The sequence below is a fragment of the Capra hircus genome, chromosome 25, assembly GCF_001704415.2.
Source record: "Capra hircus breed San Clemente chromosome 25, ASM170441v1, whole genome shotgun sequence".
Classification (NCBI taxonomy): Eukaryota; Metazoa; Chordata; class Mammalia; order Artiodactyla; family Bovidae; genus Capra; species Capra hircus.
The window spans coordinates 35,222,405-35,241,364 of NC_030832.1; the positions used below are offsets into that span (position 1 = coordinate 35,222,405).

Sequence of the window (18,960 nt, forward strand, 5' to 3'; positions counted from 1 at the left end):
AGAAAGTTCGTTTGGGACCCAGCGTCAGGATGTGGCATTTCTCGTTATCCGGCTTCACCTTCTCAGACTCCTCCCATCTTTTCCGTCTGTTGAGTCTTTTTAGATTCTGACTCTGGATTTCTGAACCTTCCCAAGTGGTCGTCTCAGTGAATCTGGTCATCAGGTTTTCAAAGTTCTCTCCAGTCAATGGTGAACATACTAGATCAGACATGGGTGAGGACGAAGCCCTGCGGCCCTTCTCTAGATACCCCCATCTAATGTGACAGGGACCCATTCATCAGCTCCCTCTGAGCACAGGTTAATCCGCCCACCAATTAAAATAGCACAGAATATTAGTTCCCACCAACGCAGTGTCTCTCTCTCCTTATGAAATTTCACAATAATTCTGTAATAGATAATATCAGATAAGGGCTTCCCTGGTGGCTCAGAGGGTAGAGTCTGCCTGTAACTCAGGAGACCCAGGTTCCTGCCTGGCACCCTCCATTCCCAGGTGAAGCTGGCAGAATTCACCATCTGTGCCAGTGGAAACCCAGACAGCATCCGTCTTGTCTTCCCGCCCCTCTCCTCTACTTCAGTCGCTTCTGAAAGACTGCCCCCCAGCAGCCTAGCCATCTCAGCCAGGCATTCTCCTAGTGCTGGCGATGGGGTTTCTCAGGGTGTGGAGACCTGAGTGCACTCAGAACTGCTCCCACCAGCCTCCCCTGCCCCACCCTCGAGGAGCTCAGGCCAAGGTCTTGGCTGGGGAGCCTCCCCCACATCGAGGGCAAGCATGCAGAGCAGCATCACTGAGAACCTGTCTCCACGGCTCTCTCAGGGCCTGAGCACTTTGCTCCCACACCCCCGGTGCATCTTTGGCATTGCCAGGTGCTGCGTAGGCTCGGGGAGCTGAAATGAAGGGCTGGTTCCCTCCCCTCGAAGGGCTAGACCAGGGGTCAGACGCAGACGATAAATTGAGCCTCAGTATCTAAAGAGGTGAGGACAAAAGCTGTGGGGGCACAAGGAGGGAACGGCTCATCCTTCGTCAGAAGCAGGGAAGGCTTCCCGGAGGAGGTGACATTGGGACTGAACTCTGAAGGATGTGCTGGAGTTCCCCAGGTAGGGAAGAGAAGCAATGGAATTCTAGCACTGGGAACCACGTGGGCCAAGGCTCAAAGGAGTGGGAGTGCATGTTTGGGGACAGGTGACCCAGGCTGAGGAGCTGGATGTTGGCTTCAGGATAAAGTTTAGCACTGGATAAAGCTGCAAGATTGCATAAGAAGAAATACAAAGGGGTCTTGAAGGCTGTATCAGGGACCCCACGTATAGTCCTCAGTCCTATCTCCCTTTTTTTTCAAACTTTAAATTTTTTGTTTTGTATTGGGGTATAGTCGGTTAACAATGTTGCAGTAGTTTCAGGTGAACAGAGAAGGGACTCAGCCATATGTATACAAGGATCCTTTCTCCCCCAAATGCCCCTCCCGTCCAGGCTGGGACATAACACTGAGCAGAGTTCCAGGTGCTATACAATAGGTCTGTCTCCCTGTTTGTCTCTTTATTCCGCTCATAGGCACTGAGCCCCATGTGTTTCAGACGCTTTGCTGGCACCAGGAATTGGGGCCAAAAAGCCCTCAGCCCACAGGTGGAGTGAAACCTGTGAGCCCACGATGACAGTGAGGGGGGAGAGCGCCAGAGGGGAGGAGGGAGGCTTCCAGAAAGTGGTGATGCCTGTGAGCAGTGACTTTGAGATCACGCCAGAGTCAAGTACAGAGCATCCTAGGGAAAGGGAGCAGCGGTGGGAGGGAGGGGAGGCCTGGATGCAAGAGGGATGGAGGATCTGTGTGGGCGTGGCAGTGGACAGGCTGGTTCAGGAAGCAGGTCCAAGCTGTGTCAGGACTAGGAGCCAGGGTGACCAGAAGCCACTGGAGGCTGTTAACTAGGGCATGGCAGGGTCTGATTTGCTCCTGGCCCAGTCTCCCATGTTGCTGATGGAAGATGAACAGAAAGAGGTCAGGGCAGGGGGGTGGGCAGACAGGATGCTGATGCCAGAATGGACCAGAAGCAGAGGCTTAAACTGAGGTGGTAATGAGAGAGAAGGAGATGGGTAAATGTGAGCAGTGTCAAGATGGAATATGAGACCAAACTTGATGTTGGTAAGCTGTGGTGGGCCAGGACAATGGGGGTCTCCAAGCTCCATGCATGTCCCTGGCTCAGGGCATGAGACAAGCAGAGCTCTGTGTGGGGCTTGGTGAGTGGGTGATACTTGTGAGTTACCCTCGGAGAAAGCGTGGTAGAGCTAGGGTTGCAGGGCTGGGGTAGGGACAGGCAGGAAGCAGGCAGGGCTTAGAAAAACAGCTTTGTTCTGTAAAGCCCAAAGAGCCTTCCTGAAGAATCTGGATGATGCTTCCAGGCACAGGTTGAGAACAGAGGCTCAGAGAGGGGCAGGAACATCCTCAGGGTCACACAGCAAGGCATGGAGAACCCTGGCCTAGACCCAGACACTTGGGCAGATGAACATATGAAAGGAGCTTGTGTTACCATTGTCACCTCCTGTCACTGTCTCCTTCAAGGCCTTTTTCCTCTCCTGGTCCCCCTCTCTCCTCTCTGCCTTTCAGACTCCATGGCTCTGGACACTTTGAAGCCAGTGAGGAGAGTATGTGTTGTGGGGGCTGGGGGGGTATTGCAGGAAGGCCCCATCTGGGATGTCCAGACATGCCCGGTTCCTTCTCTTCCCACCTCCCTCCACCCCTTCCCTCCCTCCCATCCCACTCCCTGGGAAGGCGGCCTCCCTGTTGCTTAGCAACTAGCAGAGCCTTGGAGAAAGGAATTGGAAATAGCTCGGGAGGTGCCTCCCCTCTGTTAAGATAAGTCCATGGTGTGTATGTGCTTGTGTGTGTGTGTGTATGTGCGTGTGTGTGTGTGTATGCATGTCTGTGCGGGATACATACAGGTGCACGCTCTACTTTGGGCCGTGGAGCCACCACTTCTCACCTTCCAAGCCATGCTTACTCCCTTCCCACCCTGAGCTGGCGAAAGGATGTGGCTGCCTGGAAAGTTAATGTCAGTGCCACTTCTGGTCACAGCCTCACAAGCGATGTTTCCAGAATAAAGGAGGGGACGGCCCTGTGGGCTTCAGCCCAGATAGGCCCCCACCTGGAATGCTGACTTTGGAAAAGTTAGCCAGATCGAAGCAGGAACTGAAAACTGCGTCTGTAGTGGGAATGGAGGTGAGCCTGGAGAAGGTTCCATCTTCTGGTCTCTGCACAGCTGTCCGGGAGCAGACTGGGATGGGGAGCACGTGTGGTCTGTGACTCCAGGACCAGAGCCAGAAAAATGGGTACTGGGGAGTGAGAAGCTGGTATTAAACTGAACCTGAAGGAAAAACAAAAATAAAACCTGGGGAACTGCCAGGTGTGCCGGCAGGGAACAGGCAGTGACCAGGCAGTCAGGCCCAGGCATTGGAACCCGGGCAGAGAGCTTTGTCCTGGATGGTAACTAGGTCCCTGAAGGCGACAAACCTCCTTTAGAAGCCATCTAGTCCGCTTTGAATCCACCTCACCTTACCGATGGGGACAGCCCAGTGTCCGATGCCCCCTCATGCCCTGAGGTGTGACCCACAGGTGCAAACCTGCCACCGCCCGGCTCTGCAGCCAGAGTGGAAGCGGATTAGAGCCTTGAGTGGGCCTTTAAATCTCCAGGATTAACCCGCGCCGAGAAGAGCTTAGCAGGTGGCCGAGAAGTGACCATCCCGCCGGATGTCTGTGTGTGTCCCGCAGGGCCGAGGCCAGCCGCTCCAGGGGCAGCCACTATGTCATCCACCGTGAACAACGGGGCGGCCAGCGTGCCGTCCCCGCCTGACGCGGCAAACGGCTTCCCGCAGCCGGGCGCCTCCTCGGGGGCCTGGCCGCGGGCAGAGGAGGAGCTGCGCGCCGCGGAGCCCGGCCTGGTGAAGCGCGCGCACCGCGAGATCCTGGACCACGAGCGCAAGCGGCGAGTGGAGCTCAAGTGCATGGAACTGCAGGAGATGATGGAGGAGCAAGGGTGAGCGGGGAAGGGAGCGGGGCGGGCTGTGGGCGGGGTTGGGAGGGACTCGGGGCGGGGCCAGGGCGGGGCCAGGGCGGGGCCAGGGCGGGGCCAGCGTTGGGATCCCGGAGCTTGAAAGGTCAGAATCTGAGCTATTGCCGGCCCAGTAGAACTTTCATTCATGTGTTACTTTATTCTACCAATAAGCTGTCTTGAACTCCTGCTCTATATAAAGTTCTCATCTGGGCTTAAAGTCACAGCAGCCAAGGAGACACAGCCCATGCCTACGAGAAACATCCAGTCTGGTGTAGGAGAGGGGCATGTAAACGTTAATGACAACTTGAGGCCTCAGTTTTCCCGTCTGTAAGATGGGTGGTTCGAGCTGCCTGGTCTATAGCCAGGTGCGGCAGCCAGGCAAGAATGCACAGCGGGCCCCTACTACGTGTGAGGGCTGCCTGTGATTTCAGCAAGGGAATTTCAGCCAGCAGCCACACCCAGAAGCTTAGATTTCACCCTGTCTAGTTCAGAACCAGGAGCACTCAAGTGGGCCAGATGCTGTGCTGGGCAACACTGGTCCCCAGAGCCGAATTGGAGTCACTTCCTCAAAGACTCCTCTCCCAACCCCTATTCCTTCCCCATCTCAGAAGGGAAACAGGCATGTTAACACCAACTCCACCATAAAATAGGTTAGGATCAGGATTATAGAAAGGACAGCAGGACAGGAAAGGTCAAGTGCTTCAGGAGCTCGGAGGGGAGATTCTGATAGAAGACATTTGAATGGGCCTTGAAGGATGAGTAGGAGTTCGTCAGGCTGAAAAGGAAGGATAGTGCATCAGTCAGTAAGGATTTAGGGACCTCCCCTGAAAATCCTGTGGAGACGGGACAGCCATCGTAATGTGGAACTGGAGGCAAAAAAGAAAAAAAAGAGAAAAAAACAGAGTAATTCCCATCGCTACCTCTCCAAGGAAAACTGGAGTTCCCAAGGCTCCTTTCTGCATTTGGCTGAGTACTTTGAAACTACTGGGCTTGCTGTTGAGGGAGTCAAAGTGGGGAGCAGGGCGTGCCCAACAGGCTGGCACTGTCAGTGAGCTGAGAAATCAGAAAGGCCCAGTGCGTTAGCGCCTGGAGCCGCGTGGGAGCAGACCGCCTGTGCACAGCGGCCCTTCCAGACCACACCTGTGTCTGTTCATTCCCAAGAGGCAGCCAGGACAAGGCTCACTCGCCCCTGTGGAGCCCAGAAGACACTGAGGCTCAGACAGAGACTGTCACTGCCACCACAGGCCCTTAGGAAGGCCGGGCCAAGGCTGCCAGGCAGGGCGGCTTGTAAGAAAAGGGCGCAGGAATTTGCTGTTCACCTCCAGCTGGAGACCAGGTGGGGGTGGGGAGGATCCCTGCAGAGAGGAATGGATGGGTGGAAGGCTGTTGGAGACAGAAAGGAGATTTCCAGCTAGTAATGAAAATAGGCTTGATGAGCTGTGGATGTGACCGAAGAAATGAGATCCCTGGGGGTTAGGGTGGGGAGTGGAGTATCCTTATGCAGAGAGAGTCCCAGACCTTAATTAAACCTGCAGATCCTGCTGAATTGAGAGACTCCGGGAGTGGAGGGAGTGTAGGCGGGTGGGCGTTGCTAGGGAACAGATGCCTGGGACAGATGAGAGCCAGCCTTCCGTGCTTCGTTCTAGGAAAATACCCCTTTCCCCACACAAGCCCCGCCCCTTCTCCCTCACAGAGCCCTGCCCACTTCCCCTCACAAACCCCGCCCTCTTCCACTCACAAAGCCCCGCCCCCTTGTGGGGCCCTGCTCCCTTCCTAAGCCCCACCCTCTTCACCTAACTTTGTCCATAGGAAAGTTCTCGCCCCAAGCTTTCAGAGAACTCCTAAGGGCCCTAACTCATGGCAGCCCCTCCCCACAAGTCCGCTATCTCCCCCTGCCGTGGCATGCTTATTATCCCAGGGGGGCAGCCTCAGGTGAAGGGGGATGGCTGTTGACCCTGTCTTTGGTATCTAATCACCTGGCATCAAAGGCTCATTCCTCGCTGGGATGCACCCAACAGGTCGTCTCCAGATAGTCTATCAGGGGCCCTTCCACCATCCAAGCCCTCACTCCAGGTGGTCCTTAGACTGGAGTCTCCCATAAAGCTAGCTCTCCGGTTATCAACCTGCTCCCTCTGCAGTCTCTTAGCGGCTGCCCCGGCGGTAGAGGCCACAGCCACTCTGGAACCCAACAGTCGGGGCTTCCAGCTCTGCCCTGTGACCTTGGGCAAGCCATAGCTACCGGCCTGTTAAGTAGGGGGTTGTTCTGAGGGGCCTGTGGACTAAGGCAAGTACAGGGCTCCTGCACCCCACTCCAGTCCCCAGAAAGTGCTCCACAAACACTAGGGATCTTTGCTCTGCTAAAAATCCGGTCATTAATATACGTTTCAAGAAACACTGGTTCATTTGCATTTATTTACCAGGTTCGCAGGCATTTGACAAATATTCCTGCTAGTCATTTTGGAGAAGGAAATGGCAATCCACTCCATCACTCTTGCCTGGAAAATCCCATGGACAGAGGAGCCTGATAGGCTACAGTCCATGGGGTCGCAAAGAGTCAGACACGACTGAGCGACTTCACTTTCCCGCTAGTCATGGAAACACACATTCTTTGGCCCCATTGAAAAGCAATCCCTTTCTTAATACTGATGGATGGTGGCTAATTCACTGGTGATGGATGCTGCCTTTGGCGCCATCTTCCTGGGCAGTCTCTATGGGCAGCCCACAGTCACTGTGGAGGCGGGGACAAAGCCCCCAGCCTCTATGAGGTGATGTTCCAGCCTTGGCCCCAAACATCCCCCTTCCCACATCCTACCCACCATGCCCCTTCTCATGAGGATTACTGAGCTGGGCTTGGAGCTTTGAGCCCTCCCCTCTCCCTGCTCTATTTCTTCATCTATAAAATGGGCCACTACCACCACGTGATGAAGATCAACTTAATGACCAAGGAAGTGATTTTCTAGGAAATGCTGGATCTGGGCAAAGGCAGGCAGAAGGAGACATTTTCCACTCTGGGGACCTCTTTAAAAATGTATTGTCCCCTCACCCCACCCCAGCCCCAAAGGGAAACCCAAGAAGTCCCCAGAGCAAAAATGAATTTGATGCATTTTTCCCAAATGGTGGAAGTGGCAGTGAGGGAGCCAGACTGGCTGGGGAAGCAGCTGAGCCAGGAGGCTGGGGCGCTGAGACAGGCATCCTCGCCCTGCCTACCCTCTTCCCCATCCGAGCCCTTGACTGTTATCCAGCCGGGCCTCCTGCATGGCCTTGAGTTGGCAGGTGCTGTCGCACCCACAGGGCATGGAAGGTTTGGGTACCAGCCTCCTTCTCCATCTCAGCCTTTGCCTCCTGGGAGAGCAGAGGGGAGAGGTTCAGGTGATTCCTGACCCAGGACCCTGCTGACCTGGGAGGGGTCTAGGGTAGAAAAAGGCACAGAGCCTGGGACAATTAGACCCTCTGTCCCCATCGCTCTGGGACAAATAATCCTCAATCACCACCATTTCTTGAACACCTGCTGTGTGCTAGGCACTGTGCAAAGTGCTTTTACGTATCATCTCCCTTAATCCTACAACAATATTGAAAGGCGGGTTACTATCCCATTGCACAGATGTACAGACTCAGACTAAGAGAAGCATGTGGACTTGTGCAAGGTCACAGATCTAGAAAGTGGGAGCACTGAGATTCAAAAACTGTCACACCAGAATTCAAAAGCATTTTTGGAGGCCCCATGTGGCAGGCAAGGTGCCAGATGCTGGGGACACAAGGTCAATTCAGACAGACAAGGTCCCTGTCCTCGGGGAATTCCCAGGCCAGTGTAAGGTGCAGAAGAGTCAACAGATGAAGACTAGCCCAGAAACCACCCCTCCAAGAGGAACCAGGAGGCTGAGGTTGCTATGGAAACACAAATGTTAGCACCTAACCTGGCTGGGGAGGCAGGAGGACTCGTCCTGCTGTAAACTTCCCATGAGTCACATCTTTGTGTTCAGCCATGGTTATTTCCACAGAGTAAACCTGGAAGTTAATTTATGAATCAAAGCTGTATTCCTTTTTTTTTTTTAAGGTTTTTGAAAACAATTGTGAAATTGTTCTCCAAAAAGGCTGAGTCAATCCCAAATGCTTGTTGAAGGAGAGGAGGGAAGAAGGGAGAAAAGAAATGGGGTCCCTGACAAGGAAGGATGTACCGTTTTCATGGATAGGGTTGAGGGGGATGGGCTTGCTGTGTGCACAGAGAGCTCATAGCCACGTGACAGAGGGGGTGGGACTCCAGGTCCTATTTGGCCACCATGGTTTCTGTCCAGGGCAGCCCAGGAGGAGGAGAGGGTGGGAGCTTAGGAGACAAGACTCAGTCAGCAACAGCCACTGACAGCTGGTGTGTGCTGGGCACAGGGCCAGGGGCTGGGTGAGCACAGGCGCCCCAGGGGTCAGCATGGACATGGGCTGGGAGGCCTGGACAGCTGTCACACTGGTGGTGTGGGAGAGGTGACAACGACCCCAGATGTGGGAAAAAAGATGAGGAGTAGGTGATTCTGGGCCTTGGTCCCCAGCCTGAGACTGGGCTCAGGGAGGGAGGGAGGGCGGAGGAGAGAAGTCAGGAGCCTCCATCCGAAGCCCAGACTACATCCCCCCCACCCCCATCCCAAGCTGGGTAGCCATGGATCTACCTCTGGGATCCTGGACCGGCCACTTGGCAGCCTTGACGTTGTAGAGGCGGGGATGCCCTGAGGCCCTCCCCAGGATATGGTGAGGAAGGCAGAAAAGGCCACATATGTGTCAAGGTCAGGGGTCTCACTTCTCCCCTAAAATGTCTCCAGAGAGTGACTGCAGCCTGGATGTGGGAGGGAGGCCTGTCCCAGGGTGGGACAGGGCCAGGAGGAAGAGCCCGGTCTCGCCTGGGAGATCTCCTCACCTCTGGGAACACTCCCTTTAGTTTATGTGTTGGCTTGCCTGGTTGTTGGCTTAGTTGGTTCGTTGACTGATCTGGTGCAAAATGGGTCAGCTTTGAGCTTCCCCAGCGCTGAGAACCTTGGTGGTGGTGTGACCTTGGACAGGTCATATCAAGCTGGAGAGTGCCTACGTGACTGAAGGCTGGCAGGAGGGGCTGGGGGAGCAGGTGGGGAGGAAACCAGAGCCCAGACTGCAGCTCTCACCTTCCCTGTGCCCCGCAGGTACTCAGAGGAGGAGACCCGGCAGAAGGTCAGGACTTTTCGGCAGATGCTGATGGAGAAGGAGGGAATGCTCACCAGGGAGGACCGGCCTGGGGGCCACGTGTGAGTGCTGCCAGGGTGGGGGGGCCCAGGGCGGGGGAGGGGGCAGCCTTCGGCCAGCCCTGGGCAGCCTTCGGCCAGCCCTGGGCAGCCTTCCCAGGGCTCACTCAGGTGGTCGGGGCTGGAGGTGGGAAGAAAGAAGAGGAGACAGAGAGGGCATGGTTCTTGTCCACCGGAAGCTCTGGCCTGGCCCAGGGCACTAGGCAAGAGCCGCTGGGCACCTGGGCATCACTGAAGTCCTCTCCCTGCCAACCTGGGTTCTATGTCTGGTGGGAGAGAAAGCCCATATCTCATCTCCGGGAATCTTGGGCTGCAAACCAGGAGACTAGAGAAGTATTCTGCCCTCAGTGTTGTTATTGGCTGATAGACTAGTCCCTCCGCCCCAACTGTTATCACCTAGATAGTGGCCTGCTGAGTAAACACCGATGCTGGAGAGAAATGACCAGCGCACCAAAAGCCATCACTGGCTCGGCCAAAGGCCTACCCAGTAAAGAGAGCACAGGCTCTGTAGGGGTGACATCTCTGCAGCTGACACAGGACAGGAGCACCGGGTGCTGTGGGCTGCGGATAAGACAAGGAGGTTACAGGGAGGCAGACTTCGTCTCGGAGAACTATCAACCGCTCGAAACCATATAAAGTTGAGCAGCTGCCGTAGGAGGGCAGGGCCAGCCTGTCCCTGCGAGTGTCCTGTTGTGACGGCAGGGTGGGCATCTTGCTGAGACCTTAAGTCCCTGGGCACCTTTGTTGGCAGGAAAGTAAAACAGCAGCAGCGCCTTCTGAATGCTTTTCCTTGCTGTTGTCTTGAGGGCAAACAGCATTGCAGGAAGAGATGCATCTCGAAGACAGGAAGCCCAGCCTATAGAAATTGTAGACTATTTCGGGTGAGGGGGTTCCCCTCCTAACCCCACTTAATCTCACTTCTCTGGCTTGAGCAAGAGCGCAAAGCAGAGTCAGTGATGGTGATTTTCCCTGACGGTCCAACAGTTAGGGCTCCACGCATCCACTGCAGGGGGCACCGGTTCAATCCCCAGTCAGGGAACTAAGATCTCAGATGCCACGTGGTATGGCCAAAAAGGGGGGAAAACCCCCAAACCAGAGTCAGGCCAGCCTCAGGCTTGTGGGGGTTTGTGGGTGCTCTAGGGGAGCCAGGCTCAGCCGGCCTGCTCTCTCCCCTCAGAGGTCACACCACACCATTGTCTCCCTAGCCTCCCAGAGCCCACAGCACCCCCTCGGCAGGGGCTGTGGCTGCCTCAGTAACACCCCGAAGGCTCATCCCCGCCCCCAGGCCAGGGTGAGCTTCTCCCTCCCTTCCCTTCTCAAACCTCCAGACAGCCAGATCTTTGCGCTGCAACCCGTACCACCTCCAAAACCATCAGGTCCTGCCTGTCTGATCCGTGCCCCCTCAAATGCCCCCCAGGGCTCCTCTGGAAAAGCAGTCACCCTCTCCCCTTCCATCCAGTGTGAGGGCAAGAGGCCTCTTCCAGAACCTGCCTTTGCCACCTTCTCAGGGCCCTTCCAGCGATAACCGCCCCTCCAGCCCACACCCTCCCTTGGGCTCCTTCCTCTTAGTCGGCTTCCGGTCCTTCCCCAACTCTGCTTTCTCCTCCAGCCACCAGCCCACACGTTTCTCTCTTTTCTCCATCAGATTTCTATAGAGCGTGCAGTACACATTGTCTCCACTTACTTAAGCCACGGAGATCCGGCTTCTGCCCCCGTGACTCCCGTGACCTGCTGCAGCTGTCTGAGTCTTGCTTGGCCTGGCCCGGGCGCCTCCGCAGGCCTGGCCTCTCCTGGCACGTGCCACCGCTCCGTTTCCCCTCTGGAAACCTGCTTTCCCTCTCCGTGGCTTCCAAGAGTCAGCCCTTTGTGACTGTCTTCCTGCCCCTCTGATGGCTTTCTGCCCCTCCCTTCCTCCTGCCCACTTCTCAGGTCTTGGCTCCCCACGAGGATCTGCTAGGTCCGCAGGTCTGCCTTCCCTCTTCTTCCTGGGGATCCCATCCATCCCCAGCTGGAATGCCCTCCTGTTAGTGGATGACTTCCAAGTCTTTCCCAGTAGTCCTGATCTTCTCTTTCCTTGAATGAATGAATAATGCATTTAAGAACCAGGACATGTTGGGAAGGAGGTCACGGAAAGGTTGCAGTGTCCATCGTCCGAAGAAATGTCCTTGAGGGTCTGTGCTGTACACCCAACCCTGTATTAGTGCTATGAGGTGGGGAGGGAAAAAGAAAAAGACACACTCCCTGCTCTCTGGGTGGAAACACAAACCTCCAAGGAGGACTCCTGCTCTGGAAGCAGGGGAGAATATAGATTTGGCAGGGTCCCAGGATCCTACTAAAATGTTAAAGACATAGAAGACAAGTTTGTTAGCAGTTTGTTTGGTGGCTGGGACAATAAAGAATCCACCTGCAAAGGAGGAGACCTGGGTTCGAGTCCTGGTTCAGGAAGATCCCCTGGAGAAGGGAATAGCAACCCATTCCAGTATTCTTGCCTGGAGAATCCCATGGGCAGAGGATCCTGGTGGGCTACAGTCCATAGCATTCCAAACAGTCTCATATATTTGCCCCGTGCTATGAGGAGCTATAGGAGAGGCCCCAGACCTGATTTATCTCTGTTCCTGCCACCCTTGCCCCCTCCCCCCAGCCCCAGTAGGCCTGGCACCCAGGCTGTGAGCAGAAAGGGCCTCCCCTTTGCCTGGAAGCCTCCTTCTCCCCTGTGTGAACTCAGTCATCTGTCAAGTGGCCATTAGGCTCCTGGCAAAAGGGAAACAGAACTAGTTAATTAGTGAAACTGCTGTCAGGAGGAAGAGCATGTGACAGGCATGTCTTCCTAGGTCAGAGCCCTTCCCGGGAGCAGCTGGTCCAGCAGGTGTCCCGGGTGATGCTGGGTTCAGCCCCGATTGGCCCTTGGTCCCTCTGCAGTGGACTCTGGCTGGGCCTGCTTTGGTCAGCTTTGTGGGGCTCGGTGTGTTCTGTCGCTGAGGAAGAAGGCCTCCCTGGCCTATTCCACAGACGTGGTGAGGGGTAAACTTGCTAACAAATGTGAACTTAAGAGCAGAAATCACTAAATAAATCTAGAATTCAGTGCAGACACTCACAACTGTGTCTACAAAGCAGGAAGGGGACGGCTGAGCTAACATCCACAGTGAGGAAGCCCAGCCGGTAGAGTCCAGGGCCGGCCTGTGTGCACATGAACTCTCAAAGTCAATTGCTTAGGTGAACTTTTATTCTTAATCAAAGGTCCCCAAACCATAGATATTTCTTTCCGTCCCTGGGGCCTCAATTTTCTCATCTGTGAAATGGGAGAATGCAATTTCTCTAAATCAGGAATTGGTTCTGAGTGGACTGTGAACCATGGAGAACCATTTATACATTAGAGAACATTCTCATGAGTGGCATTATTTATGATATATATTATAATGAGCCAGGAAGGTCAGAACAGGAGAACCCAGTGTCCTGGCCCTGAGAGCGCCTGCAAAGTGGATGTGGTGGCACCAGCTGCACAAAACCAGCAATACAGGCCTCAGCCTAAGTCTGTTTACATCACTGGAACTGCCAGGACAAGTCTTACCAGAAGGTTCTGAGACCTTGTATTTCTCTCCAAACATGCATCTCCTCTATGCCTGTGTATGTCTTTAAAATTTTTTTTATTTATTTGGCTATATCGGGGTCTTAGTTACAGCACATGGGATCTTCATTGCAGCATACAGGACCTTTTTTTTTTTTTTTAGCTGCAGCATGCAAATTCTTAGCTGTAGCATATGGCCTCTAGTTCTGTGACCAGGGATCGAACCTGGGCCCTCCTGCATTAGAAGCACAGAGTCTTAACCACTGGACTACTAGGGAAGTCCCCATGCCTGTCTTTCAATGCTTCCAGCAGATAAAAGATCCCAAGTCAGCCTCTTAGAAAAGCCTGGAAAGTAAGAGAGATCAAACAATAAGGTCTCAGGCAGGGAGGATGGGGCGGGGCGGGGGTGGGGAGCCCTGTCCCCGACGCAGGGGTAGAAAGGAAAGGCGTGTCTAGGAGTGCAGCCAGCACAATAAGGAGGACCCAGCGAGGGCCTGGACTCAGTGGCTAACCCAGCTCGATGTCAGGAGGCAAGAAAGGATTCCCTGCCTTCTGTCGGGATCAAGGGAAGTTCCCTCCTCCCACCAGCTCACCCACACAATGTTTGTGGTGCCCTTAAGTTTTGCCAAAGTCTGTGGTGTATGTGTCAGGCATTTGTGTGGCTGAGGGCTATGTGGGGATGATGGGCCCTGGGACAAGCTGTGGAGTTCAAGGGACAGGAAGTAGGAGGCCCCTGGCTTCAGGAAGAGGAGCATGGGGAAGAGAGGAGAAGTTTGAATGAAGGGATGTGCAGGTGTTTGGCTCTGAGGGAGCAGAGCAATGATATGACCGTCCATCCCCCCAGAAAAACCTCTCATAACACCTGTGTGACTTCTAGGCTGCCAAGGCCAGGATGGTGTTTGGGATCCAAATAACATTCTTTTTTTTTTTTTTTTTTTTGCCACACTGTGAGGCATGTGGGATATTGGTTCCCTGACCAGGGATCAAACCTGTGCCCCCTGCAGTGGGAATAGGGAGACTGAACCACCAGGGAAGTCCAGCAAATGACGTTCTTGACACAGGCCTCAAGGCTATCGAACCTTGTCCAATTTGGGTTACATTCTTCTTTCTTTCTTTTTTTTTAAATACAAAAATCAGTCTTCAAAGAGCTGCTAAGTGGGTGCTCTGCTGGAGTTTGTGCCTGAAAATCTCACCTGTAGCTGTGATCTTGCCCAGTCTCTTTCATGTGTCAAAACCACTTTTCTCCCTGGAAGAGGAGGTGTTGGTGTGTGTGTCTGACTGAGGTTCCTCTGTCTAGCAATGGTGACCGTGCGGAAGACCGCAGTCGCGGGCCAGGCCTCTGTCAGGAGCTTCATAGCCAAACTCCTACTTAATCCTCTCCTCAAAGCTGGGCTATTCTTTACCCCATTGTATAGATAAGGACCCAGAGGCTCAGTGATCGCTGTCTTGCCTGGATTCAGACCTGTCTGTGTGAATCCAAAGCTCATGTCACATCTTTAAAACTCTGCCATCCCAGCCCTGGCCTCCCTCGCTCTGGGCAGGAAAAGGATGAGCCTGGCAAAACCAGGGCTGAGCCTCCATCTGGGAGGGGCACTGTCTGAGCCGGCGCAGAAATGAAAAATGGAAGATGAGGGGCCATCACCCTGGACCTGGGCCTTTGGAGGGTCTGTTTCTGGGCGTGTCCAGTAAAAAAACAAATGTGCACACATCAGGACTTCAGAGAATTGTCATAACCATCCTATAAGGTAACTAAGATGCCCCTATTGAAAAAAGAGGCTCAGAGAGGGAGCAAGAGTGACAGGCACTGGGTCACACAGCGACTCAGGGACAGCGCATAATTAGGACACATGTGCAGCTTCAAAGCTCCCACCCTTGCCTTAAGCCCAGCAGCCTTTAAGGACAAAGCACCCGCTCCTCCAAGTGTCCTCCGGGAACAGCTGTCTCGGTGGCAGAAGATGGCTGGGGGCTCCTGAGCCCGGGAGCGGGGACCAGATGCTGCAGTCCCTGCGGAGTGAAGGGGAGAGCGCGGCAAGATGGATGGGGAGCCCCGGAGGCGGGCAGGGTGCCGAGGCCGGCGCCCGCTGCCACTGGGCAGTGATTGATGACAGCCAGGCAGCGGGAGAAGAGCCACCAGGCCTCCGGAGGCTGCCGAGAGGAGGAGGAGAGGCTATGAATATTTCAGAGAGGCAGCGGGGCTGGAGGGAGGACCGGGCTGGGGGGAGGCGGGGAGGGGGCGAAGGGTCTGCGGGATTAAGGAAGGACAGATATCAGAGACGGGGGAGCTCAGAGAGGGGGAAGGGCCCCAGAGAGAGAGCGGGGCTGGCGGCGGAAAAGGGGGACTGCGGAGGGGAAAGGGGCTCTGGACGAGGCCTCTGGGGTTAAGGGTGCAGGGGGGCTCAATGAAGGGGACCCAGGGGAAAAGAATCCGTGTCGGGAGGGGCCTCAGCGAGGGGAGGGGCCTCACTGAGGAGGAGGGGGCGCCCAGAGGGTGAGAACCTAGAAGGGGGGGCTAAGCGAGGGGGGAGGGCTCGGCGCTCCTCTTTCTCTTTTGCAAAATAGGGCACGGTTGGTTGGTTGAGGATGGGGACAAAATAGAGCATTGCTGAGGCTGGCGCCCTGTGAGGGAGGCTTCCGGTGTGGTTCCCCAGATCCCCTCCCCACCCCCGATGACCTTCGAGGGGTCGGGGCCATCCCCACCTCGCTGCCCGGGTCAGCAGGAAGGCGCGGCCGCCGGGCGGCAGGTGCTGAGTGTCCCTGTCACCGGCAGCGTGGCGGAGACCCCGCGGCTGATCGAGGGCACCGAGCTGGGCCTGGAGTACGCGCCCTTCGACGAGGACGACGGCCCGGTGGACTGCGACTGCCCTGCCTCCTGCTACCGCGGGCACCGGGGGGACAGGTCAGCGCCCGCCGCAGCGGGGAATGAGGGGTGGGATGGGGGCCGCCCCTCCCCAGTCACCTCTGCCCTCACCCCCCCCCCGCCCTGCCCCACCCTGTCCCCCTTCTCACCCAGGACCAAGCACTGGTCCAGCAGTTCCGCGTCGCCCCCTCCTAAGAAGAAGAAGAAAAAGAAAGGCGGCCACCGGAGAAGCCGGTGAGAGCCGCCCCCTGGGGCTGGAGGCGGTGGGAGGGGCGCGATGGGGCCCCCAGGTGCCCATCCCTGGGCGGGCAGAGCTCTGACACCCGGCACTGTGGGCCCTGCCCCTCACTGAGCCCCCTCCCTTCACCAGGCCCTTTCCCCCACTGAGTTCCCCTCCCCACCCCACCCCAATGTCCAGCCACCCCCGAACTGCTCAGGCCCACGACCCAGCCTCACACCTCCGAGCACCTGCTCTTGGTCCCCAGCACCCTCCCACAGGGGTCCTGCACACCCCCGGCTGGGGTCACCTATGGCTCCCCATCTCTACACGTGCCTTCTCCCCTGTCCTAAGTGAGGCCCAGGCAAATGTCTGGAGCCCACACTAATCTCATCCAATTGTCTGTCTCCCCCTCTTTCTGCCCCGCCCTCAGCAAAAAGAGGAGACTAGACTCTGAGTGCAGGTCAGTGATGAGGGTGGGGCAGGGAGGGATGGGCTGGGCCAGGAGGGGGTGTCTTTGGGTGGGAGAGGGTCCCAGGCCATTCCCCAGAGGCTGGAGGCCTGCACCTCAGGGCCTGGGCACCAGCCAACGTTCCAGCACTTCTCCGCAGAGGCCAGAAATCCCATTACTGGAGCCTCTAACCTTTGGGTTTGAAACAGTCCTGGCTCACAGTGCCCAGGGGGCTGGAAAGGTGACGAGGGGACAACACAGGCAGCTCCATCAACTTCTCTCAGGGACCTAGTGGACCCTCAGGGCCTTGATTTGCTGTAGGATGGCTGTTGGCTTGAAGCCCTGGAATCCCCTTTTCAACTTCAAGGCCCCAAGCGCCCGGGCTTCCCCAGCCATCTCCACCACCATGCCACCCCCACCCATCCCAGGGCCCCAGTTCGATAGACAGCCCCCACCCCCGACCCCCGTCATTATGTCCGCAGCTGTGGGAGCTCCTCACCCCTTCGCAAGAAGAAGAAGAGTGTGAAGAAACACCGCCGAGACAGGTACCCTCTGTCCCCGGGGGCCTCCGCTTACTTCTGTGGGACTGCCCCCCTCCATGACCAAGGCTGTGTGTGGGCTCAAGAGAACCCTTCTGTGGCCCTACAGGTCTGAATCTGGGTCCCGGAGGAAGAGGCGGCACAGGTGAGTGGCGCCCTGTGGAGGCGGGGCAGGAGGACATGGACAGAGGCCAGTGGCCCCCCTGCAGGGCCTGAGGAAGCCACGATGCCAGGAGGGTTGCCAGGGTCCTGTCCGCTCCATCTTCCCACACCAGGGACTCCTCCCCAGAGCCAGACAGAGCGCTGGAGGGTTGGGGAGGAGGAAGGCCATTGCAACTCTCATTTGCCCCATGAGTCAGCCTTGCCTTGGGAGCCCCAAGAATGTCCAGACAACACAGTATACTGGTCCAGTGTCCAAGGGATATATCTGTGGAGGCGCCAGTCAGGAAGGCAGAAGCATCAGGACCCCAGATTCGCAGAGAAAGGGCCTGCAGGCAGAAGGATCTCCCTGAAGTAGAAAGGCTCAGTAAGTAGGAGACAGGGCAAGCGGGCTGTGCCTGCATGTGAAGTTTCTGGGGGGCTGGTGCCAGCCGCCAACAGGCCTAATTGCCAGACTGTGAAACCTCCACTCTGTGGGGCTGGGAGCCAGCAAGGGACTCTGAGCACGACAGCAGGACAGTGACTTTTTCAGGACGGATTGCAGAGAAGGAGGTGTAAGGCCAGAACTCAAGTAGAGGCAGGCATGTGGAAAGTGGAATAAAACAGCGCGGAGGGCAGGAGGCTGTGGGGCAGTCACATCCCCACTGCTGGCATTGGAGCCAGACCCACCACCCGCAGCTCCCCTGAGGAGGGGCAGAGTTCTCAGTTTCCTTTCCGGCAGTGAGCATTTGCCCATGGCCACACCTTATTCCCAGAGCTTCCCCGGTGGTTCAGTGGTAAAAGAATCTGCCTGCATTGCAGGAGATGCAGAGATGTGGATTCGATCCCTGGGTTGGGAAGATCCCCTGGAGAGGGAAATGGCAATCCACTCCAAGTCTTCTTGCCCAGAACATTCCATGGACAAAGAAGCTGGTGGGCTATAGTCCATGGGATCAGAAAGTAGTGGGACATGACTGAGCGACTAAACAACAGCACCTAATCCTGGCTCTCCCAATCCCCCAGTTTCCCATCTCCCTCCTCCCCTGCCGCCCCCTCTAGTCCTTCTGGGCCAATGGGGGCCCCTCCTGCCCCTCAGTGGTCAGCATCAGCTTGCATAGATCCTCTGTCCCATTCCCGTCAGTCCTGGGAAGGACCTAGAGATGATCTGAGGCCAGACCGGCTCCCCGCCCAAAGCAGGAAGCTTGGGTTCTAGAACCCAAACCTCTGGAATCCTGGGCCTGCCCCCGACCCATTCTGCTCTCAGGTGAAACACATTCTGGCATTTCTTAGCATCACCTTGTTTCTGGTCAGAAGGAGGCATGTGTTCAGGGCTAGAGGGATTGAGCAGGAGTCTGGCGACATCAAGGAGAGTGGGGCTGAGAGGCCCACAGGGGTGAGACCTTAGAAGCCTGAGCGGAAGCTTCTTGGTCCATCTCGGTCAAAGGCAGAAGGAGCTGGGCTGAGGGGCTCACCCCAGAGAGCAGAATGAGATGGGAGAGGATCCAGAAGAATAATCCCAGAGCAGGAAGATCATCAAACCCAGGGGAAAGCATCTCTTTCCTAGGCACCAGGCCTGGACCACGTAAGACAGAGGGGCAGGAGGCCTGGACTCTGCCCTAGAGAGACCTGTCCGAGGGAACCTGGGGCCCCGGGGTCACAGATGAGGTCTAGAGGGGCCACCCTCACCGTGGCGACTCACCAGAGGGGCCTCTCCCCAGACCAATGCCAGAAGGAAAGGGCAGGTCACCCCTCCTTCTGGGGCCAGGGTCACATCTCCTGTGGCACTCCTGGGGGGAACAGAAGTGGGACCCAGATACAAGGTGATCCAGGCCAGGACTTACAGAAGAATGAGGGAAGAAGGCCTGCAGAGTAACAGGGACCAAAGCAGTGGGGTGCGGTG

The 18,960-nt window shown here is 56.2% G+C and overlaps 1 protein-coding gene across 1 annotated transcript in view; it reads left to right on the forward strand.

Moving 5' to 3' along the window:
- Nucleotides 1–18,960, forward strand: part of SRRM3 (serine/arginine repetitive matrix 3) — a 53,547-nt gene that overhangs the window by 18,368 nt on the left and 16,219 nt on the right. The window contains exons 2-8 of the mRNA XM_018040992.1: nucleotides 3,753–4,017; nucleotides 9,195–9,296; nucleotides 15,626–15,754; nucleotides 15,869–15,949; nucleotides 16,366–16,395; nucleotides 16,866–16,928; nucleotides 17,032–17,067. Coding sequence (XP_017896481.1) covers nucleotides 3,785–4,017; nucleotides 9,195–9,296; nucleotides 15,626–15,754; nucleotides 15,869–15,949; nucleotides 16,366–16,395; nucleotides 16,866–16,928; nucleotides 17,032–17,067 — 674 coding nt within the window. The 5' untranslated portion in view covers nucleotides 3,753–3,784. The remainder of the gene's footprint in view (nucleotides 1–3,752; nucleotides 4,018–9,194; nucleotides 9,297–15,625; nucleotides 15,755–15,868; nucleotides 15,950–16,365; nucleotides 16,396–16,865; nucleotides 16,929–17,031; nucleotides 17,068–18,960) is intronic.